This window comes from Sprattus sprattus (genome assembly GCF_963457725.1).
Source record: "Sprattus sprattus genome assembly, chromosome: 2".
NCBI classification, from domain to species: Eukaryota; Metazoa; Chordata; class Actinopteri; order Clupeiformes; family Clupeidae; genus Sprattus; species Sprattus sprattus.
This window is the reverse complement of record NC_137921.1, coordinates 52,053,441-52,077,168: the sequence shown is the minus strand read 5'-3', so window position 1 is coordinate 52,077,168 and position 23,728 is coordinate 52,053,441. Positions and strand designations below refer to the sequence as shown.

General features: G+C 43.6%; 2 protein-coding genes across 2 annotated transcripts in view; both read left to right on the top strand.

Moving 5' to 3' along the window:
• Positions 1 to 637: 637 nt before the first annotated feature.
• Positions 638 to 6,564, top strand: paics (phosphoribosylaminoimidazole carboxylase, phosphoribosylaminoimidazole succinocarboxamide synthetase; the record flags this gene model as incomplete). Its single annotated transcript, XM_080860282.1, has 9 exons — positions 638 to 656; positions 925 to 1,122; positions 1,891 to 2,069; positions 2,469 to 2,648; positions 2,970 to 3,083; positions 3,390 to 3,473; positions 4,130 to 4,310; positions 5,871 to 6,029; positions 6,262 to 6,564. 9 exons carry the CDS (start codon positions 638 to 640, stop codon positions 6,426 to 6,428), a joined length of 1,281 nt encoding a protein of 426 aa, XP_080716408.1. The 3' UTR covers positions 6,429 to 6,564.
• A 3,019-nt stretch (positions 6,565 to 9,583) lies between these two features.
• LOC308360279 (capping protein, Arp2/3 and myosin-I linker protein 3-like) overlaps positions 9,584 to 23,728 on the top strand; it is a gene marked incomplete at both ends in the record, with an annotated part of 31,250 nt that continues 17,105 nt past the window's right edge. The window contains 15 exons of the mRNA XM_080832094.1: positions 9,584 to 9,641; positions 11,546 to 11,640; positions 17,068 to 17,118; positions 17,220 to 17,279; positions 17,542 to 17,663; positions 17,810 to 17,904; positions 18,424 to 18,494; positions 18,987 to 19,060; positions 19,208 to 19,283; positions 19,397 to 19,485; positions 19,790 to 19,884; positions 20,584 to 20,670; positions 22,054 to 22,163; positions 22,307 to 22,384; positions 22,727 to 22,803. Coding sequence (XP_080688220.1) covers positions 9,584 to 9,641; positions 11,546 to 11,640; positions 17,068 to 17,118; positions 17,220 to 17,279; positions 17,542 to 17,663; positions 17,810 to 17,904; positions 18,424 to 18,494; positions 18,987 to 19,060; positions 19,208 to 19,283; positions 19,397 to 19,485; positions 19,790 to 19,884; positions 20,584 to 20,670; positions 22,054 to 22,163; positions 22,307 to 22,384; positions 22,727 to 22,803 — 1,238 coding nt within the window. The remainder of the gene's footprint in view (positions 9,642 to 11,545; positions 11,641 to 17,067; positions 17,119 to 17,219; positions 17,280 to 17,541; positions 17,664 to 17,809; positions 17,905 to 18,423; positions 18,495 to 18,986; positions 19,061 to 19,207; positions 19,284 to 19,396; positions 19,486 to 19,789; positions 19,885 to 20,583; positions 20,671 to 22,053; positions 22,164 to 22,306; positions 22,385 to 22,726; positions 22,804 to 23,728) is intronic.

Sequence of the window (23,728 nt, the reverse complement as noted above, 5' to 3'; positions counted from 1 at the left end):
TGAAAAGTAACAAAATGTAAGCTTTATCGGTTTCAATTAAAGAGGCACTAATACCTGGCGAAATAATACCTACATACGAAAGAACCACATGAATGCCGCTTTCAGTTGGTCAAAGCCCAATTGCTATCTTATATTTCGGCATTTCACTTGGATGTTAAGTTGGAGCAAAGTCGAGCTATCGATCTTTGATGCGAGAGTGCCGACTTACCCTATATGTATGTACAGGGCTAACTTCTTTGGCAAAAAATCAATCACGGGTGAAATGGATAGCGATAATGTAAGGTTTCAGGTTTACTGTGTATAGTAGGGTAAAACAAACTTATACTGATGCTGATAGAGCAGGGTCATTTTTTTTCCTCTGGAAGGGAGGTCTCTCCACGTGGTTGGGGCAGCATGATTCCCATTGGTTTTGAATGAATCTGCCTACAATGTGTCGTAATTAACGACACAGATATATGAATATCGCTTTCGACTTCTATAGCTTGTTTTTGGCTGCTCTCGTTTCGTTTCCCACCAAGTCTGCAGGTAAGCTTGTCAACTGAGCTAGATAGTTTGTGAATTTGATAGAGAATAGAAATACAAGCGCAAAGTAATAACTCTTATCATTATTTTGCAGGAACACAGAGACACATCAGACATGGCGTCATCCACCTCAGGTAGGAACTTTTTGTATTTGGATGAGATTTTATTTTCCAGCGGCATGAAACTATCCGCCCCAGTTTGTTTTAAACGTTTGCTAGCTTTTTAGTCAGTTGTGGATGGTGTGCAATTTCTCTGGGTATTCAACAATGGGACTTTGCTTTATGTTCATTGAAAACGGTGGTTTTGGGTGCTAAGTTCACGTGACTAAACTGGACATGCTTTTTCGTTGCGAAGCTTCGGTCTATTCGTATTTTTAGTCTATTTTAACATGTGTTCAAACAGAGTTGAAACTCGGCAAGAAACTGAACGAGGGTAAGACCAAGCAAATCTTTGAGCTCGCGGACGAGCCTGGTCATGTCTTGGTGCAGTCGATGGACCAGATCACGGCGGGGAACGCGGTCAGAAAGGATCAGATGGAGGGAAAGGCTGCCATAGCCAACAGGACCACCAGCTGCGTGTTCAAACTGCTGCATGGGGCAGGTGAGATGGTGATGAGACTGGACCATTTGAATCGAAGTCCTTGAGTCCGTCTCATATTTGCATACTCCAACCCCTATCACACACACACAGTTTGCTTTTGATCAGATAAGTAAGCAGTTCTGTCACGAGCACATGTTCCGGGCTAAACATAGAAGCAAACCTGTCTTGTTTGACCCTCGATTTTCAAGCCAACAGTGTTGCTAATTTGAAGATGGATCCCACTTTTTGTGAACTTGATTTAAGTGTGGCCAATGTGCATCTCATGAGACTGAACTCTGGAAATGACTGCCATGTGACACAGCCATCCCTCTTTTAATTACACACAGACACTCACATGCGACTTCTATCTACACTTTTCCCCACACACTAATTAACTAATCCGTAACTGGGGCAGGCTTGACCTTCAGGGTTGTGCCTGTCATCAGTAATGATTCTCCCTTATTTTCATTTGCGCTCACTTTGTGTGAAACCTTTGAAATATAAAGGTTATGCCACAACATTCCACCACATAGCTACATTCATGGTCTGACTGTTCTAGATCAGCAGTTGAGCGGGCAATCTGGTGTGTGCCTGTGTGCCAATCTAATGTAACAAATCCTGGATTGTGCTAGTTTTGACTGTTCACTCATGACACTGATATATATCCATAGATAACGGATCTAAACACCGCAAGGCTGGAAGACAAACCAGTCAAATACCAAAGTAATGTTTTTTTTGTCATTTATAATCAGCCTTGTCTTTTTGCCTTTTGTCCTTCACCTACTGCAGGTGTCAAGACGGCCTTTCTGCGGCAACACTCAGAAACGGCGTTTGTGGCCACCCACTGCGAGATGATCCCCATTGAGTGGGTGTGCCGAAGGGTTGCCACCGGCTCCTTCCTCAAGAGGAACCCAGGGGTGAAGGAGGGCTACAGGTTCTCCCCTCTCAAGATGGAGATGTTCTTTAAGGTGTGTGGGTCGTGTGATCAAAGTTGACACCCATGCAAAGTGGTATGGTTGGATGTTAAAGTATTTGGGTTGGGTTGTTGACGCCAATATTAATTAAGTCTGTTCCCTTTTTAACTGTTAGTCTGCATATTATTGATGTTGAAGATTATATCATGAATTGGTCCATTTTAGTATGCAGAAATCACTATGTTGATGATTTATACGATTATTATGTAGATCATTATTGGAGCTTTGACTCTCCTGTGCTCCATGTTTTAGGAAACGTGTTCAACTTAGGTGGACATCATATTTTAAGTGGTCATTAGTTTTAAGATGCCGCTGATACGGTACAACTAGAAAACATTAAAGTACTTCAAAATCTTCGACTCGGTTATTCAAAACTGTGTTTCTGTCCCTTAGGACGATGCCAACAACGACCCACAGTGGTCAGAGGAGCAACTGCTGACGGCCGGCTTCAACCTGGCCGGCCTGGCCATCGGCCGCTGCGAGGTGGACATCATGAACCGCAGCACGGTGGCCATCTTTGAGATCTTGGAGAAGGCTTGGGCCACTCAGAACTGCACCCTGGTGGACATGAAGGTAAAGTGCACCAGACTGGTCTTAAGCTCATCCTGTCCTGACTTTGGTTACTTGTTGATCGTTTGCTGGGTATTTATGAAAAGCTGAAGTTTTTTGCCTTTACCTCTGTCATTTAACAGTTTGCAGCGTGTTTAATGGGGGATTGTAGTTTTTTTTTTTTTTTTTTTGACATGGGCTATTTTAGTTTTGTCTTTTGATGTTTAAGATGTCTTCACATTAATGTACTGTTTTTAAGGTGATGCAGAAGACTGTTCTTGATCTAAACCTTTTGATGTCCTGTCTTCACTGATTTTAGTTTTTTTTAAACACTTACGCCTTCAGATCGAGTTTGGCGTGAATGTGACCACCAAGGAGATTGTGCTGGCTGATGTGATCGACAACGACTCATGGAGGCTGTGGCCGGCTGGGGACCGGAGCCAGCAGAAGGACAAGCAGGCATGTGCTTGGATGCGATATGAATGTAGATTTATGCATGTTTTGTCCTTGGAAGGATTTTGGATATGAGCCGTTTTTATTTGTAATCAAAGCTTGCATGTACAAGCTGGTGACCAACCAGTTAGCAACCAACTTTCAATGATTATCAGTACAATGCCAATTTTGAATACATATTAATATTCATTTTTATAATTAAGTTTAAACTGGTTATGGCAACTCTGCCTCAGATTCTTGTTTTGTTATGGAGTCTTCCTCGTGTTCTGCTTCACTCACCTGGAAGCTAAACGTGTGTCGTCTGTCCGACAGGTGTACCGTGACCTGAAGGAGGTGACTCCTGAGGCCATGCAGATGGTGAAGAGGAACTTTGAGTGGGTTGCTGAGAGAGTGCAGGTATTGAACCCATGTCTCCCTGCTATCTGAGTTTGGACTAGACCTCAGAGTTTATCATTGCAGCCCTAATCAGTACAAAGGTTATCTAGGGTAGTCTGACCCTGCCTTAGTTTTTTATCGACCAGCCCAAGAAAACCCTGAACCTGCCATCCAAACCGTGACCTTAACTGGCCAGCCATAACAAGACAAGACCTTGTGAAAAGCAAGGTCCATAAATACCATTGATGAACTCCACAACCTATGATTGCACCATGTCTGTTTGAAAATGCCATACATCAAGTAAATGTATCTTTGTAAGTTTGGGTTTGGCGCCATCTGATGGTGGTGTGATGGTATTGGCAAAAGATGTCTGTGGCTGTAGATCACATTTAAGTAGTAATAATCTATAAGCTCCTATTTCCCATTCAAAGATGTTACCACTGTAAAGCTACCTAATAACACAATGTATATTTAGTCTTATTTGTCCTGGACTATTACTAGGGCTACTGTGGTGATCCGTTTTGCTCAGTTAAGCCATTTACTTTGCCATCTTACTGTTACTCCATCTTTCTAAATGCTATCCTATGCACATATATTATATCGCTGTAGATACTTCATGAGGCCTTTTGTGGTGTGGTGTGGTGTGTCTGTCTGTCTGTGTCTGTCTGTCTGTCTAGCTTCTGCTGGAGCCTGAGGCTTCTGGACGGGTGGTGGTGCTGATGGGCTCGACCTCAGACATAGCTCACTGTGAGAAGATCCGCAAGGCCTGCGGGTCCTACGGGATCCCTTGTGTCCTCAGGGTCACATCGGCACACAAAGGCCCAGATGAGACTCTCCGCATCAAGGCTGAGTATGAAGGTACGCTACCCCAGCCTGCCAGCACAAAAGCATTCATGCATCTTAAGGGTTAGTTATGGACTTATTGGACCATTAACCTGCTTATAATGTCTGAAGAGGGATTCCTTCAGAATGCTATTTAGGACTGTAGGCCATGCTTGAAATGAGGATGCTTTGAAGGATATTTTAGGGCTCCTCAAAGACCTTTCCCCATATAAGATTGCACACTAGATTGCTCCACTGCTTGGATGGTGCAAATCGATGGGTTTAGATTAAAGATGATTTTAGCCAATTTGTATGTTATTTATTGGGTCATATTTCATAATATCTAGTATGTGGACCTTATTGAAATGCCCAAAACAGAAACATTCACCCTCTGAAACTGAGTATTTGTAGCTCCCAGGCTTCATGCATTTAATAGGAGTATTCAATTAGACACAGGTGCGTGCAGGAAGAAATAAATGCTGTACGGGAGAAAGACGCCTGCAAAATAAAAATATGTGTATGAAATGGGATAAGTAGATTTAATGTTCTTAAACTACAGATTTGTGTTTTAAAGAAAGCCGCAAGGGAGGTTTTACATAAACAGGTGCAAGACTGTTGTTTTTTGCGTACTGCACACTTTCATGGGAGCAAGCACGTGAGACTGAAACACCCATCCCGTGTAAATGTTCAACTGCAGGATTTTTTTGAGGACGGGTGCGGGACAAAGAGTGAGGGATGTGGGTGAGAGTGGGACAAAATATTAAAGTTTTGCAGGAGCGGCACAAGATCTTTCTAGAGCAGGCCTGTAATGTCTTATGCAGCCCTCTATTCTGAAGTCAGTAAGGTGGAACAAGACCTCATTGTTCTCTTGCATCATAGTGGAAACTAAACAGGAAGTCAGAGTTCCAGAACAAATGTACTACACCAAGATGGCTGCCGGGACTCCCACCTTACGAAATGTAATATATGGGAGAAATAGATTGCAATACATCACAGATTCAAATCAAAGCATTTGCTGTATCGTAAAATGTTAAGAATTGCAATAATATTATATCATGGTCCAAATATCATGATTGTATCAGGTCTTCTTTGTGGCAGTTCCCACCTTTTTGTCTGTATGCTACCATTACTTACCTGGTATTATTTGCAAACTATCTTCAATAGACTTTATTGTTTGAGTGTGCTGGCCTATTTTAGATGACTGATGTATTTTTTTTTAAGGTTGCATCTATTTGCTTCCAGTACCCTCAAGAGCTTTTAAATATAGAGGCAAATAACTTTCAGGGTCCCATTGGCTTTACACAAAGCAAAACATTCAAATTGATGGGATTGAACATTCCCTTTTTCCCTCTGCTTGGCATTCAGCAGTTGCTTTTAAGCGGTCTGCAGCTTGCTAGAAACTACTCTAGGAGCCATTAGTTTGGGCACCACAAAGAGTTTGTCATTTTAACAACATGGATAACTTCCCAAACGTGGATTAAATCTATCGCTCCAAACAGTGGCACTCGAATGTCGGGAACCAGCACCCGTGGTAATCCTTGTCCGGGAAACCGCCCAAGTGACTGAAGCATCTGATTAACCATTCTCCTCTCCCAGGGGACGGCGTGCCAACTGTGTTTGTGGCGGTGGCAGGCAGAAGCAACGGCCTGGGCCCCGTGATGTCCGGCAACACAGCCTACCCAGTCATCAACTGCCCACCCATCACTCCAGACTGGGGGGCCCAGGATGTGTGGTCCTCCCTCCGCATGCCAAGCGGTAAGGCTCAGCGGAGTGTTAAGGGGGGGAGAAAGGGGGGTATATATTTGTGGGTATGGTGCTGTTTGATTGGTTAAGGGGAAGAGGCACATCTAACTGGATGAAGTCTGGTGGTGTGGGTGATCATTATTCCACAAACAAGGAGATGAGACTTAGCGGTGTGTTGATTTGGTTGGTAGGTGGGACGTTTTGTTAGTCTGCATATTTACGAGTCTCTCTGTTCTTCCTGTAGGACTGGGTTGCTCCACGATCCTCTCCCCAGATGCCGCTGCCCAGTTCGCCGCTCAGATCTTCGGCTTAACCAACCACCTGGTGTGGAGCAAGCTACGTGCTTCCATGCTCAACACCTGGACTGCTCTAAAACAGGCCGACAAGAAGCTCCAGGCCTGCAGCCTTTAAACATTCAGTTGTTGGTTTTGGTTTTATACGTTTCTATTGCCATTCCAGTGCCCATGATCCTTACTTACCATCAACAACTCTTCCTAGTTAAGCTGTTCTAAGCTGTAGCATTACTAACAGAACACATTCTTGTGAGTAAAACACTAAAATATACCATTACGTGTGTATATGTTTGTCTTTACTTTAGCATTAAAGGCCCTGGTTTATGGCTTACCATAATCACCCATCAACAATTGGAGATGAGACACCACTAGTCATGCTTTTTATGATGGCTTCTTTTTCAGTTAAGAGAAATTAGCTAGTCAAGTGTAAATGTAATTTAGTTCGAAGGTCTTAATGTAGCAGTCACAGTAGATTTGTACATTCTGTCCAGCTTGCATACCATTCAAGCCTTTCAAAACATTGTCTGATGTGAAATGAAATCGTGTTTCTCCTCTGTACAGCACATGCTAGTTATTTTAAACACTAAACAGGAAGGCAGAGATAGAAATCCCATTCGCATCTGACATCAGTGAGCTCTCTCCGGCTGATCAAAGCGGAGGGCAGGCAGCTTCACATGTACCCCTCACTGTGTCTCATACAAACATCACACCTGGCACAGAGGGGAAAGCATTTACTGATGTCCAAAATAATGATGGGCTTTAGAACAGCCTTAAATTAAGGACTGAAAAGTTATTTTAAGATTAAGCCAAAAGTCATACTTTTACTGTACTGGGCCATAGTAGGCCTACCTACATAATTGGCAGAAATATTTGGAATTATGCAATTACGGGTCTTCATTTTAAATGGCAGCTCAAAGTTGGTGGGAAATGGGGAAGACCACACATGGATATCTGATTTTTGCGAAAGCTTAATCTCATTGTAGAATTAAGAAAATGCCCATTTGGTGCCATGAAGTCAAAGATCTCTGCCTTCCAAAGAGATGTCATCGATCTGGAATCATCACGTATATCCTGCCTCGATATGTATGATCAGGTAGACTCATGGAGGACTGAAAAGGGTGTCTCAAAAACAATAAATTCAGTTCAGTGATTCACTGCACGGTGGTACACTGATGCGGAGGTGGGTCTAGCGTGACAAATGCCTGGAATAACAGTAAACGGTGGTGCTGTGTTAATTATCATTAGGCCTAATATGTACAGTGTTGCCACCCCGTTTCAATTTTCAGGTCTTCGTTACAGAGGAAGTGATTTTATCTTGGGTTTTAGTCAACCAAAGTCGTAACACTAAGAAAACACTGCTACACCCTGGTGTGTAGCCTACTCACGTGTTTTTGTCTCTGGGCAGCTACCACGATGTACCCACAGTGTCTCCGTTGAACAATGTTTGTTTTATGCTTAGAGTTAAGTATGTGCCTGGAGATTTCAACACTTCCCCTGTTATTTCTGAGGTCGATAAAGAGAACACTGAATTGAAATGAGGAATTGAAGCCCTCGCTTTCTAATTAGCTATAAATAATCAGTTTATCAAACAGTTGTAAGATAATCAGCTCCCCATGGCCTGCAGGTGTTTATCTGAGGGTTGATATCGACAATCGATATGTGGGAGATTTCTTCTGGGACGATACCATCCTCTGACCATTTAGTAAAACACGATCATGGCTTCCATGGGCAAAGTTTACACCATGTGCCACAACACATCTCTGCTAAATGTTTTTGAGACAAAAAACATCCCAGCATTTACCCTTTAAGGGTCACGTCAAGGAAGAAAACAGGGTCCTTGAGGCAATATTACCGCTGCCATCCTGCATCATCTTGTATACTTCAACCAACTGTAACAGATGGATTCAACAAGTGTGAAGTAAAAAAGGTGTTTTAATCAAGATGGTGGAGCAATGAGAGATGGGCCCCAAAGGCCACATTTAGATTTTTTGGGGGGGGGAATTCCACCTCAGTCCTCTGAGTTTTTATATCTCGGATCTTCTAATTAAAAAGACATTTCATATCTTTCACAAACTGTCAGGGGACATAGAACATTAAAAGGGGGGGGGGGGGGGGGGAACCTGCTGTACAGACAAATTGAAATCCCGTTGAGCCTTTAATGTGAATATTACTACTGCTCTCATGTGGTAAGTAAGTGAAATTACACTGATCACTTTACAAGATCGCAAATTTTGGATGACTATGTCAGATCTCTTACCAGCAGTGCTGGACTCACTTAAGTGTAAGTGCCCAGAAGAACACAATATATGTGTTATATGGCTTTCATTAACCTATGTTATTAGCTTTTGTTCCCTGTGTCTTTGCATGGTTCTGATTTTATGTGAACACATCAGCTCCTTTCTCAGCTTATGTGAGAATTTGGTTTATTTCAAAATACTAAATGTCTCCTGGGTAGTTTGAAACACATTCAACGGATAGGCCTATTTCAGATGTAGCGTTTTCCATCTTGATTCAAACAAATTGAAAAAGAGGACAAAATTAATTAGTTGTGAGTGGTCTGATGTCTGGACGTGAAGAATGTCATTTCATTCGCCTGTGGGGAAAATTAACATGCTATATTCAAGACTCACCATCAATCATGTTTCATCGTGGGACAGGAAATGCCTTGTTCTTGTTTACCTGGACATACTGAAGGACATTGTCTTTTACCAAAAGAGGCAGCGTGACCTTTTATCCTAAAACCATCAAGGATAATTGCTGCAGTGTCTGACTGCCTCATTGGTCTGATGTGTCCTTATTATATATTATTTAAACTAATAATTTTTGCTCTAATACTGTAGAGCGCTTGTCTTTCAAAATATGATACTGATTTAACAATAATTTTGTTATAGAATTCATGGAGGGTTTGTAAGCGTTTTGTGCTTTAGCAGGAGTTTCTGACTCAGCACTGCGGTCAACTGTGCGTGTGAACACCCCAGTAGATTGGATTAAATGAACAACTGCCTATTTTTAAACTTCGTGTCACAAATACATCGTTTTGCCTTTTATCGTTTTCATAGGATTATCTCCCTCACTCGTCCCACCCCCTTCGACCCCCCCACCACCTCCTCTCTCTCTATCTCTCTCTCTCTCTCTCTCTCTCTCTCTCTCAGGGAGTGATAGTGCAGTCAGACATAGCCTACTGGTGGAATGCATGGGAGAGGAGAAATCCGTGCGGTTCATCACTGAGAGAGGGAGACAGCCAGGGGTGGTGGCAGAGAGAGAGGAAGAGACATGGCTTCCAAAGAGACCACATCCTCCTGTTTTGTCAGCGTTTCCAGGGACCTCACAGGTAAGAGACAGGGCACCAGCCACGGCACTCGCATCATCCCCGTTTGGGCACCACCACCACCACAACGCACCGATACGGGCTAACGATGCGGTTTGTGTGTCTAGCTGTGACCTACCTGACGCATCGCACGTTTTTAATGTTAATCAACATGCTTATGTTGCAACCTTAGCTTCATGCTAAATTATTAATTCCTATTCACGGTGTAGGTTTTCTATGCACATGGAAATGCATGTCACAATGAGCAACGCTACTGTTCTCTAGGCGATGCTGCCCCGCGAGTTGGCTCATATTAAACCCGAGTCTAAGGCCATATTATTTGCATTATTGTAATAATAATAATCCCGTAGCCTACCCCGCAAGTCTCTCATTTGTCATTTTATAAATGCGCATGCAGAAAATGCTATGTCTGCACGGGCGTTTAAAATAGGCTATATAGTCTACGATTTTTTTTTTGCCGTATCTGTGTGTATGTGTAAGTACTCAGTATGCCATCATTTTTGTGTCATACTCGCAGCCTGCTGGTTTTGTTAAATACTTACGCGGGGTCCCAGCCCCCTTCACTCACCCGCCCCACGCTTTGGGCAGACGGGCAATGCCATGCTGAGGCAGCCGCGGGGAACACATTAGATCACTACGAGTTAAAATCCACACACTCTCAAAGATCATTCACACACACACACACACACACACACACACACACACACACACACACACACACACACACACACACACACACACACACACACACTAAGACCGAGTCTTTTAATTACTCCTGATGGATCTATTAACCACTATACCATAATTAGTGTAGGGAATCCCAGATTTTCATTTCACGCATCTGGCAACTTCGTCCCTTTACTCCACAAAAAAACCCCACATAATGCCAATCCTCATAGCTCTTATGTGCTGCCGCTTGCATGCCACTTCTTGTCGTGGTAAATAATGCATGCTACCTCATGTTGTTATATTTAAGAGTGCCTACTTTACAAGCAGCAAGTGCCCGTACATGTCTCTTTGCAGTATGCTGACAGTACAGTCGGTTTGCTACCTACTCGTCCATTCAGCCAACAGTTTCATGACATATTCGTTGTGTCTCCCTTTCCTTCTCTTTCTTTCTTTTGCTCCCTGTTTGTACAGTAGGTGTCAGGTGCTCACATTTCAAAGATCAGCATATGTCTATGGTGTCAGGGGTGCTTTGAGATTTAGATGACTTGGCAAAAATCAAACGACTTAGAATTGAATATGATGATGATGTGAGTGAGAATTGAATATGATGATGATGTGAGTGTGTGTGTATGAGTTTGTATGTGTGTTTGTGTGTGTGTGTGTGTGTGTGTGTGTGTGTGTGTGTGTGTGTGTGTGAGTGTGTGTGCGTGTGTGTGTGTGTGTGTGTGTGTGTGTGTGTGTGTGTGTTTGTGTGTGTGGCTGTGGATGTGTCGTGCGGGTGTGTATGTGTGTGTTTTGCTAACTGTTTATGAAAATGTCATTGTGCCAATCTTTGAAATGACAGGCTGCTGACTTGAGCTCTTGATTGAGTGTTTGTGTTTGTGTGTGTGTGTGTGTGTGTGTGTGTGTGTGTGTGTGTGTGTGTGTGTGTGTGTGTGTGTGTGTGTGTGTGTGTGTGTGTGGGTGTGTGTGGGTGTGGATGTGTGTGTGTTTGTGTGTGCGGCTGTTGGTGTGTTGTGCGGATGTGTATGTGTGTGTTTTGATAACTGTTTATGAAAATGTCATTGTGCCAATCTTTGAAATGACAGGCTGCTGACTTGAGCTCTTGTTTGAATGTTTAACACTTACCCAGATCCATAAGTGTCAAGGTTATGTTGATGGTGGACATCAAGTTCATTTGACAATTTTGGAACTCTCTCATGACTGGATGTTCACCTCCTGTTCTTCTTCCCTTTCAGAAAGCCTCAGGAAGCTCATTGACAAGTCCTCAATCAAGTTCATTCGTGGCATCAAGCTTGATACAAAAAATGGCAAATCAGAAGACAGGATATTGGTGGGTGCATTGAACTTTTTCTAAAGGTCTTTCTGAAAGCCTTTCCTTCTCTCTTGTTCTATGTGTCTCTCTCTTTCAGTTAAGTGTTGTTTTACTTTAATGATGTTGATCAGGTTCTTAGTTCCTCTTGGTGGCACGTATGTACATGAGTGAAACACTCATAGACACGTGCAGAATGTCCATGCACACTTGTGTGCTTGTACATGCTCACTGACCCACACACTCAAACATACCTCATGTACCCAGACACACCTGAACACAACACACACACGCAACATATAGAGTAGACACACACACACACACACAATGCACACACACACACAACATATAGACACACACATGAAAACACACACACACACACACACACTAAGAGCCACAGCATTTTGTCACTGTTTCCAGTTTTGCCACTCCAGCTGTCTTTGAGGCATGGCATACTGAGTAAGTTGGTGTGAAATTGCTCTGGCTATGATCGTTTCCAGTCTCTCCCTCCCTCCCTACCTCTCCCTGGCTCCCTCCGTCTGATCTCCCCCCCCCCCCCCCCCCCTGTTTGGAATCGGAGTGGGCCGGCCTAGCCCCTCTCACACTGCAGAATGTGGGGCAGACAAGGGGGGGAATCGTTTCATATCTTTGGCTCTGCCAGATCGGCCACACTTATCTGGGCCAGCCCTGCCTTTCTAAACACGGAGCAGAACCGCCAGGTCCACCCAGCCCCCAGGGGGAGCTGTGGCGCAGGCTCAAAAACGACGCACACACACCGAGAGGACCATATGCCCTCATGTTTGAGCAAGCACACACACAGACATGCACACATACCCACAACACACACACACACACACACACACACACACACACACACACACACACACACACACACACACACACACATATACACACACAGATCACTCCTTTCCCGTGCAGATAGGTGGTAGCAATACACCTCAACCACGTGCCGATCACAATCCAGCCGTAATCATTTTTGACTTTGAGGAGTTTTAACGTAGGAAGTTGTCTTGATGGCTCCCTTTGATGAGTTCATGTTAAGCACAGAGCACAGCAGACCTTAAAATCAACTCTCTCCCCTCTCTCTCTCTCCCCTCTCTCTCTCTCCCTTCTCTCTCTATCTCCCTCTCTCTCTTCCCCTCTCTCTCTCCCTTCTCTCTCTATCTCCCTCTCTCTCCTCCTCTCCACCATTTCTACCCAGCTTAGTAGATTGCTTTTGGCCAGGACTCTCCCCCCCACTAACTGGTTAATGATTCATCATGTGGCAAGTTGGAGCATTTTGGCGCATCGGCCCTTTGATATATGGGGGGCTTTGATAAACCCTGTCTGCAGGGACTCGCCACCCATGCCTCTGAAAATGAACACTAAGGAATATTTTAAAGTAAAACTAAAAGTGCTTTCTGGATCTGCTGATACCATTTGCCCTCTAATCTAGCTTTAGTGTATGTCTATTTGTGTGTGTGTGTGTGTGTGTGTGTGTGTGTGTGTGTGTGTGTGTGTGTGTGTGTGTGTGTGTGTGTGTGTGTGTGTGTGTGTGTGTGTGTTGAGGGCATAGGCATAAACATCTGTTTTGGTGTATAAAAGACTTTGTGAAGTTCTTCAGTTTTGTCAGTATTCTTCAGTACAGTACAGTATAATTTACAAACAGTATAACCATTAGAGCTTTCAAAAACACGAGGGCTGACAAGCAGACACTTCCTTTGAACCAAAACCCTCCCACGCAGTGTTACCTTGATTTACCTATCTGATTTTTTGGGACCTGAGGTTGGTGATATGAGTAAAAACTCTCATTGTACTTCCCCTGCTGCCGTCCTGCACTCCTCTGTCTAATCAATGTGATGCAAAGAGACAGGCATCCTATTGCAAAAACTCATTAATGAATAATTATGGGCTGCGAGGGGCATTCAGCGCTTCTGCTCTTTGATCTGCTAAGGCTTTGATAAAGACCCGTCTCACGGGGGAACAGTCTCATCTTCAACATCTCTATCTGCTGCTGCCGCTGCTGCTACCGAGGATGAAAACGTATCTGTTGACATTCACGCTTATTTCTTAATTTCTTGTCTTGAGATTGTCACCAGCCTGCTTAAAAAAAAGAAAAAAACTCTCGGCCATAGGATCTTTTGATGTGTTTTCTCTCCCTCTCCCCAATCTCCTTTACTCTCTCTCTATCTCTTTCTCCTTCATTCTAACCTTCCCTCATCCTTTCTCATGCACTCTCCCTCTCGTTTATTCCCAGTGTGATTCCTCTTTTATGGTAGGGGTTGTGTCGGGCAAAGCTGTCACTCTCTCTCTCTCTCTATTTCTGTTTTTTTTTGTTTGTGAAAACTTGAGTGTTTGTGATGCCCTATAAGGGGACTCAGCCCATGCTGGTATCCCTGAAGATGAAACAGAATGCTCAGGGATAGGGGGATGAAAAGAGAGAAAGATGGAGAGAGACAGGACTGTGATATGGACGGACTGATGACAAAGAAAAGACACAAGATGACGGGTGTAAACTCAAAAGAGAATGTGTGTGTGTGTTTGGGGGGGGGGGGGGGGGGGGTTTGAAAGGTGTGACCAAAGCTAAAGAATAGTATGAAGCAGGCGAAGAGCAAGTCAGGATGGAGTGAGTCGAGGCAAAAGAGAACTGAACGGTTGATGTCAGGGAAAAAAGAATGACAATCAAAGGTGGTCTGCGTACGAAGGGAAGCTGAGAGAAAGAGAGTGGAAGACAGTTTTCTCCTTGGCAAAGAGATGGGGTGTAACAGGGCATTGGAGAGAGGAGGGAGAGGATGATGAGGAGTGACAGAGCGGAAAAATAGCAGCGAAGAACAGAGGGATGGAGTCAGAGCAATCACTGGGAATATGCGCTGAGGTCACACACACACACGACACGTCCTCCTTTTGGGGGGCTTTTTTCCCTCATCTTTTGACAGCCTGTGTAGATTTCGTTTCTAATTTTCAGATACCACACAAGTTTCTGTGCACTCACCCCCTGATTCAGTTCACTAAATAGAGCGTGTGCCTGACTGCTCTCGTGAGAGTTCTGGACAGTAAATGCCCAGTGTTTCACTCTTCATGCCAATTTGAATTAGTTGTACAGAAGCACACATGGAACAGCTTATTATCATTGAGAATGGGATCTATCATTGTAACATTGGTTCAGGCAGCATAACCAAAAAAAAAGTTGGATTGTATGTCTAACCAACTGGGCTGAGTTTGTTCCACTTTATTTATCTCCAAAGAACTGCACATTGGCATTGGATTTTACACCCGTCAGCACACAACAGTAACAGACCTTTTACACCTGTCATCACACAATGGTAAAAGACGCTTTACACCTGTCATCACACAACGGTAACAGACGTTTTACACCTGTTATCACACAACAGTAACAGACCTTTTACACCTGTCATCACACAACGATAACAGACGTTTTACACCTGTTATCACACAACAGTAACAGACCTTTTACACCCGTCATCACACAACAGTTACAGACAGTATTAGTACTCAACAGCTTATAACAACAGCAGGCAGAAAATAATAATCCTGAAAAACACATTTATTGGGGAATAGGATGATTTAGGGCTAAGACTTAAAAGTTCCAGACACTCTTAGCGTTGGATAACTGCTCGTATATACAGCCGCGGAAAAAATTAAGAGACCACTTCAAAATTATCAGTTTCTCTGGTTTTACTATTTATTGGTATGTGTTAAAGTAAAATGTACATTTTAGTTTTATTCTATAACCTACTGGCAACATTCCTACCAAATTTCAAATAAAAATATTGTCATTTAGATCATTTATTTGCAGAAAAATGACAGTTGGTCAAAATAGCAAAAAAGATGCAGTGTCTTCAGATCTCGAATAATGCAAAGAAAACAAGCTCATATTCATTTTTAAACTACACAATACTAATGCTTTAACTTAGGAAGAGTTCAGAAATCAATATTTGGTGGAATAACCTTGATTTAAAATCACAACTTTCATGTGTCTTGGCATGCTCTCCACCAGTCTTTCACATTGCAGTTGGGTGACTTTATGCTACTCCTGGCGCAAGAATTCAAGCAGCTCGGCTTCTTTTCATGGCTTGTGACCATCCATCTTCCTCTTGATCACATTTCAGAGTTTTTTTTATGGGGTTCAGGTCTCGAAATTGGGCTGGTCATGACAGGGTCCTGATCTGGTGATACTCCATCCACACCTTTACTGGCCTGGCTGTGTGGCATGGAGCATTGCCCTGCTGGAAAAAACACTTCTCAGAGTTAGGGAACATTGTCAGAGCAAAAGGAAGCAAGTTTTTCTTCCGGGACAACGTTGTACTTTGAGTCCAATTTTCAGCTTTGCCCAACACATGGTCGTCTGATGGTTAGACGGAGACCTGGAGAGGCCTACAAGCCACAGAGTCTTGCACCTACTGTGAAATTGGACTCATCAGAGAAGACGAACTAGGAGACCCTCCAGTCCGCTTTGGTTCAATCCTTATGGTCTTTTACAAACCTCAGCCAGGCAAAGTACAACGTTGTCCCGGAAGAAAAACTTGCTTCCTTTTGCTCTGACAATGTTCCCCAACTCTGAGAAGTGTTTTTTCCAGCAGGGCAATGCTCCATGCCACACAGCCAGGCCAGTAAAGGTGTGGATGGTAGCATAAAGTCACCCAACTGCAATGTGAAAGACTGGTGGAGAGCATGCCAAGACACATGAAAGTTGTGATTTTAAATCAAGGTTATTCCACCAAATATTGATTTCTGAACTCTTCCTAAGTTAAAGCATTAGTATTGTGTAGTTTAAAAATGAATATGAGCTTGTTTTCTTTGCATTATTCGAGATCTGAAGACACTGCATCTTTTTTGCTATTTTGACCAATTGTCATTTTTCTGCAAATAAATGATCTAAATGCCAATATTTTTATTTGAAATTTGGTAGGAATGTTGCCAGTAGGTTATAGAATAAAACAAAAATGTACATTTTACTTTAACACATACCAATAAATAGTAAAACCAGAGAAACTGATAATTTTGAAGTGGTCTCTTAATTTTTTCCGCGGCTGTATGTATAGTTAATGCTGCCGTCACTGTAGATTAGAGTGCTTTAGTAATTGTCCGTATCCTGTGGAGCCACAGCTTTAGAAGCGATGGAAGGAGACATGCAGCTATGCTGCTAGGTTACTTCCCCTGAACTCTCTCGCAGTTTCCATGGTAACCTGTGACCGCGTCCATTAGCCTTTGCCAGAGCAAGTGTGGGCTGAGGTCTTCAGTGTGTGTGTGTGTGTGTGTGTGTGTGTGTGTGTGTGTGTGTGTGTGTGTGTGTGTGTGTGTGTGTGTGTGTGTGTGTGAGAGAGAGCTGGAGGTGGATGTAGTACTGAACTTGATGCTAACTCCACTGAACTGAAATGGTGGGGCATTTGCTGTGTCTGAGTTTTCTATTTTCACCTTCCATGCCAGGTTCTCACAACATGGAGGCTCTATCTAATGGCCGTGAAGATACCTTCAAAGGTGAAATGCCTATCTCACAAGGTTTCTTTGAAATTTAAGCTTGATTCATATTTACTGTGCGTGATATGTTTTACCAATTTGGCCCAAACTGTTTTGTTCAGGTGGAGATGACTTTCAACTTCCTGGAGATCCGAGCCATAAACACACACCCAGAGCTGCAGGTGATTAGTCCCATGGATGCAAACAGCCATGACTCCCGTAGGCGTCTTTCTCCTGAATGACAAGCCTTGCTAACTGCAAAAACTTTTCTTTCACCTGGAAAGCAATAGATCACCTAGAGCCCCTTTAATCCCGCTCCTTGAAATAGCCCTTTAGCGTGGCTGTTTTTATAATGAAAACACAAAAGAAGGGGATTGTTGAAATGTCAACTGTCATCATTACCTGATTTTTCTTGCCTTTTTTCCTGCCTCTGGTGATGAGCAGGTCGTCATAGAAACAGACAAGTCCACCTACTCTCTCCGGCTCCAGTCGAGAGACCACCTTGATCATGTGATTAATCATGTCAACTACGCCTTGTCACGAATATTCAACAACTCTATTTTTGCGTGAGTCTCACTTTCCCATCCAAGCCACAGTGGCAGAGGAATAGCAAGAATCTAAAATGCACCATTGCACCATCACTTCTTGTCCTTTGGTTTATAACTTTGATTAATTGTGGCTTTTATTCTCTTCATCTTGCTCGGTCATTCAGACCATCCATCTGTCAATCAGACAGTGACCTATCAGATGGAAGCAGGAAGTACTCTCCTAGTTCAGACACGTCAGTGGAGACACAGAGAGCATGTGGTGAGTGTGGTAAGCAAATGCAAACACATAAACTTGCCCACAGATACACAAGCACATACAAACACACACACACACACACACACACACACACACACACACACACACACACACACACACACACTCTGACAAGAACACACACACACACACACACACACACACACACACACACACACATACACACACACACACACACACACACACACACACACACACGTACAGGCAAGCATATACAAACACACATACACATTCAGACAAACACACTCAGACAAACACACACATATACACACGCACAGACTAAGACACACACACAATATTTCAATCTGACAGGCTGATAGGCCAACAGATGAGCAGTGAAGTATTCAGAAGGGAGGCAGGCAGCAAGACAAACATTAAAGGGTGTTATTACGTAAAAGGATCATGAAGGTATAAAGGCAGATACAAACTGAGACATAAAACAATAGACTGATTGTTCAACACAAAATACATGTGCATAGAAATTTTTGTATTCCTTTATTTCAGGAGGCTTCTCAGAGACTTATGCTGCCCTGTGTGATTACAATGGCATCAGCTGTAAAGAGGAAGTGCAGTGGGTAAGTGTGTTTGTGCGTGTGTGTGTGTGTGTGTGTGTGTGTGTGTGGTGTGCGTGTATGTGTGTGTGTGTGTGTGTGTGTGTGTGTGTGTGTGTGTGTGTGTGTGTGTGTGTGTGTGTGTGCGTGTATGTGTGTGTGTGTGTGTGTGTGTGTGTGTGTGTGTGTGTGTGTGTGTGTGTGTGTGAGAGATAGAGCGAGAGAGAGAGCGGGAACTCTGGAAGTTACACTGGAAGTTATAGCACTTTCTCAGTGCTGCATGTCACCTTCCCAAGTGAGGGCGTATTTGTATGCAAATATCTACATATGTTCAAGTAAGCATTCTATGCATAACATGTGGGGTGTGAATGATCATGCCTGTGTGTAGGAAGATGGTATTGTTTAGTTGTACAGGGGAGCCATGACTGTGCTCTTCTGTGAAGCGCATTGTGTTACCTCCTGGTATGAAATGTGCCGTATAAATGAAGTCTGATTTGATATGCTCTTCTTGCCAAGGATGTGGATACCATTTACCACTCTCAAGACAACAGGGAGTTCAACCTGCTGGACTTCAGTCATCTAGAAAGCAGGTGAACTAAGCTATCCTCCACTACTGACAGATATAAAATAAATATAATAGAATAAAATAATGATAAAAACTAGACAGAGCCTTCTGTATTTTTATATTAATAAACAACCCTATTAAACAAGCGTGGGATGTTTATTTTTTTATCCAGGGACTTGGCAGTGATTGTGGCCTCTATGGCGTACAACACATGGTTCACTAAGCTCTACTGCAAGGACCTGCGGATTGTAAGTATCCCCTTCGCTTGAACACAACAATCAACATGTAGTGTTTATTGCTCTCCTATGTTCTCTGAAAGTATGACTGCGGCTGATCTGACTCACTGCATGTCACCACCCAGGGTTCAGAGGTCACGGAGCAAGTTTTGCACACGCTCAGTAAGTCCTCCAGCCTGGAGGAGATCACATTGGAGAATGTTGGGCTGAAATCGTGAGTTTTCGTGACGTCTGTAACGGCGTTGCTCTCGATCTTACCAGTGTCGTCTGTGTGTTTTGATAAACATTGTGTTATCACAGCACTTATTTTGCTCTTAATGTTTATTGTCACTCAGATGAACATGAAGTCATACAAGCTATGGAGTAATGTTTTAAATGTGTGAGTATTTCTGTGTTGACATACTACGTATATGTATTTTGTTTGACTGGCATATTTGTGTGTGTGTGTGTGTCTGTGTGTGTGTCTGTGTGTGTGTGTGTGTGTGTGTGTGTGTGCATGCATGTGTCCCACATTGCAGCGATTTCCCCCAGAAGTTGTCCGTCGCCCTTTCAGAGAATCCGGCCTCTGTAATCCACTCCCTCAATTTGGCTCATAACACCCTTGACAATCAAGGTAATCGATTCTGCCTGGCAGGATTTTGTGGGGGCTCTTCCTTTTTTCTTTTTACAAGCCACCATAACTTCTCTTCAGCGTCGCTGTGTCTAGGCTGCCTCGAGAACAGTGGGGCAGAAATTGTGGTGTGATGCTCCTGTGTTTAGTGATGCCATTACAGCCTTTTAAACCTTGCCCTTACAACACATTTATTGTGTGTCTGCAGTGAGGTGCTGCCTCGGTAATGGCCTCAGTAGACAGTTGCCTTCGCTTGTCACTCTGAATCAAAGCTGCTTGTCGTTGGCTGTGATTTAGGGCTGCCTCACTCCTGAACACTGTCAACTGATGCCCAAGGGATGAGGAAATATATCAGTATTCTCATGCTCTGACTCTCTCTCGCCCTCTGTTATCTCTCTCTCTCTCTCTCTCATCTCTCTCTCTTAAATTCAGATTGAATTAAAAAAAGGTTTATTGGCATGACCTCAATGCAGCAAAGTATTGTCAAAGCTCACAAATATAATTTGAACGTGAAAACAAAAACATCTTACATCTGTATACAGTACTCACATATTTTTAACACGTTATGAATTTACCGTGATTATAAGGGGGGTTCAGTAATGTAATTTGTACATGCTGTGAACTGTCTCCCTCTTTCTCTCTCTTTCTGTCACCCCTCTCTTGCTTCTCTCTCTCACTCTCTCTGTCTCTCTCTTCTTTCAGGCGTGTGCAATCTTATTCAGCAGGTGTGTCGTCTGAGCAAAGGGCTGCGTCTCCTCAACCTTTCCAAGACGTCCCTCTCCTCCAAAGGTGGGTGTCAGCCCTGCGTTGGCTCGCTAACACTCTCCCTTCATCGTTTCCTCTCCACATTTCAAATGTCCTCCTTTATAATACCGAAAAAGAAAAGAAAATTGTAGAAAGAAAAAGTGAAAAAAGACCTTCCATCGGTTGGTGTTGGAGGCTTTGAGTCTTTGTTCAGTTCCTGGGATGTAATATCACTTATCATATTAAGCACACTTATGAATGAATAGGAGGATAGATGAGCATTCCCCCTCTCTCCCGCTTGTGCTCTTGCTGTCGGTAAGTCAGAGGTTTCCTCGCAGACAGGATTTAGCTCAAGGGTGGCTCTGTGCCCAGGTTTCTGCTGACAAGCATGGAGATTGTTGAATTTGTCTAAAAACACTCGCTCTCTCGCTCGCGCTCGCGCTCTCTCGCTCTCTCGCTCGCTCGCTCTCTCTCAGAAATAAACCACTCCTGAGTGCACACTCGTCTCTTTCTTTTTCTCTTCCTTTCTTTGTCTGGCTCCTTCGTTCTGTCTCTGTCTGCTTTTGTGTGTGTAAAAGTATGTGTGTGGTGTGTGTGAGTGTGTGCGCTTCATACTTTTACATTCTTCCAGTATCTAGTATTCAATCCATCTCTTTCACTCACATTCAGCCGTTTCTTACAGTTTAATTAGTTCTGCCGCTTTGGCAAAACAGAGAGACATATGTGACGGCGGGCAGAGCCTCTTCTCTCTGGAGCGCAGAAGTAGCAGGCAAGGAAATTAAAATGTCTGAACTGTGTACATCAGGAGATAAACAAAGCTTTAAATATGTAGGCCAGAAGCATTAGTGCCTTAAATACCCTGCCCTCTATCACTGAAATCCATACACCACAAATAAAATAAAATAATAAGTTGGAATGGGAGCATTGCTGGTTTTAATGATATGCCACATTATCAAACTCAATGACAATCATACCATGTCAAATTGTTAGAATGGTGAGTGTGATTGTGTGTAATTACTGCCAATTTAGACCACCATGGTGAGGTGAATAGTCTATATGTTTGTGTTGCAATTTCACTGTTAACGCACATATAGAGTGGACATGGATAGCATGATTTCGTCTCACGTTTGCAGGGGGAAAATAGTACTGATTATTTATTTACTAAAATAATGTAATACCTCTATACTTGTGTACTCTGTTTCTTGATGTTATACGTGGATTCTGGAGGTTAAATAGATAGCCTATATGTGGTTAAAGGATTTGATTGTGTTTTATTTCAGTAATATAAAAAACTATCAATTCTCCCTATCCCTTGCCACTGCTAAATAACACGATTAATTTAACACATTGACAACTCCGATGGCTTCTTTCTCTGTTGCTCATTCTCTTTGTTTTGCTCTTTATGTGTACTCTCCTTCCCTCCGCCAGGTGTGATCTCCCTCTCTCAGGCCCTGTGTTCCAGCGACGACTACTCCAACTCCCTCCTGCACCTGGATCTCAGCAAGAACCCCGGGGTCTTGTCAGGAGAGGACGCCTCGGTCAGAGACTTAACCAACACTTTCTTAGACAAAACAGAAGCATACACACACTTTTTAACGCATGAGCGCCCACAAAAACATGTGTCATCTTGAGATGAACACCCACGTGAAAACTGCGATGTCCCTGCTTGTTCTTGTTACAGAACCTGTACCTCTTCCTCTCCCAGCCTAACTGCCTGGTCCATCTGGACCTGTCGAGCACAGACTGTTCAGTGGACTCGGTGAGTGGACAACACACTGCAACTCTGAAATCAATGCAAAGGTCCGCCTCCGGTGTTGGTTCATGACCCACCAATGCTTCCCTTTCTGACCTGCTGACTCCAAATCCAAACCTCAGATATTACACTACGCTGTAGCAGGGACCTACATTTTTTTCCAAAAATATTACATTTTTTAGATGTTTTTTCTAAATATTGACTTAAGTAATGTTGTCTTCCTTTAGATCGGCGCGCTTAATATTTCTCTCTCGCTCTCTTTTTGCGTTCTGTCTCTCTGTTTGACTTTATTTGCATTCTGTCTCTATGTTTGTCTCTCTTTGTGCGTTCTGTCTCTCTGTTTGGCAGCTTTTCGGGGCGTTGCTCAGGGGCTGCTGTGCTGACCTCTCCTACTTGAATCTCTCCAAAAACTCCTTCTCTCACAGGTCAGCATCCCCCTCTCTCTCTCCTCTCCCCTCTGCACCCCCCTCTCCTCTCCTCTCCCCTCTGCAACCCCCTCTCTCTTCCTCTCACCTCTTTTATTTCCCTCTCTCTCTCCATCTCTGTCTTCCTCTTCCTTCCTCTGTTCTCGTGTAGTCTCTGATACATCTTTTTAATATGTGTTGTTTGGCGGGGAAGGCAAACTAATTTTAGAAATGATTTATTTTTAAACATCCTCAGGCACCATCCCTTCTCTGTGTATCTCCTTTCCTCTCCCCTCCCTCTCCCGCTTTCTTGCTCGTGGTGGATGAGAGTTGTGTTTGAGGGATGGCGTTTGTGTGTGAGAGAGGGTCTTTGTGTGTGTGAGGGAGTGTGTTTGTGTGTGTGAGGGAGTGTGTGTGTGTGAGGGAGGGTGTTTGTGTGTGAGGGATGGGTGTTCGTGTGTGAGAGAGGATGTTTGTGTGTGAGGAAGGGTGTTTGTGTGTGTGTGAGGGAGGGTGGGTGTGTGTGTGTGAGGGAGGGTGTCTGTGTGTTAGGGAGGGTGTTCATGAGGGATGTTGTTGGTGTGTGAGGGATGGTGTTCGTGTGAGAGAGGATGTTTGTGTGTGAGGGTTGTGTTTGTGTGTGAGGAAGGGTGTTTGTGTGTGAGGGAGGGTGTGTGTGTGTGTGATGGAGGGTGTTTGTGTGTTAGGGAGGGTGTCTCTGTGTTAGGGAGGGTGTCTCTGTGTTAGGGAGGCTGTTTGTGTGTGTGAGGGTGTGTGTGTGTGAGGGTGTGTGTGTGTGAGGGAGGGTGTTTGTGTGTGTATGTGAGGGAAGGTGTTTGTGTGTGAGGGAGGGTGTTTGTGTATGTATGTGAGGGAAGGTGTTTGTGTGTGAGTGTGAGGGAGGGGGTTTGTGAGGGAAGCCAAGGGCCGTGTCTAATGGAGGTTT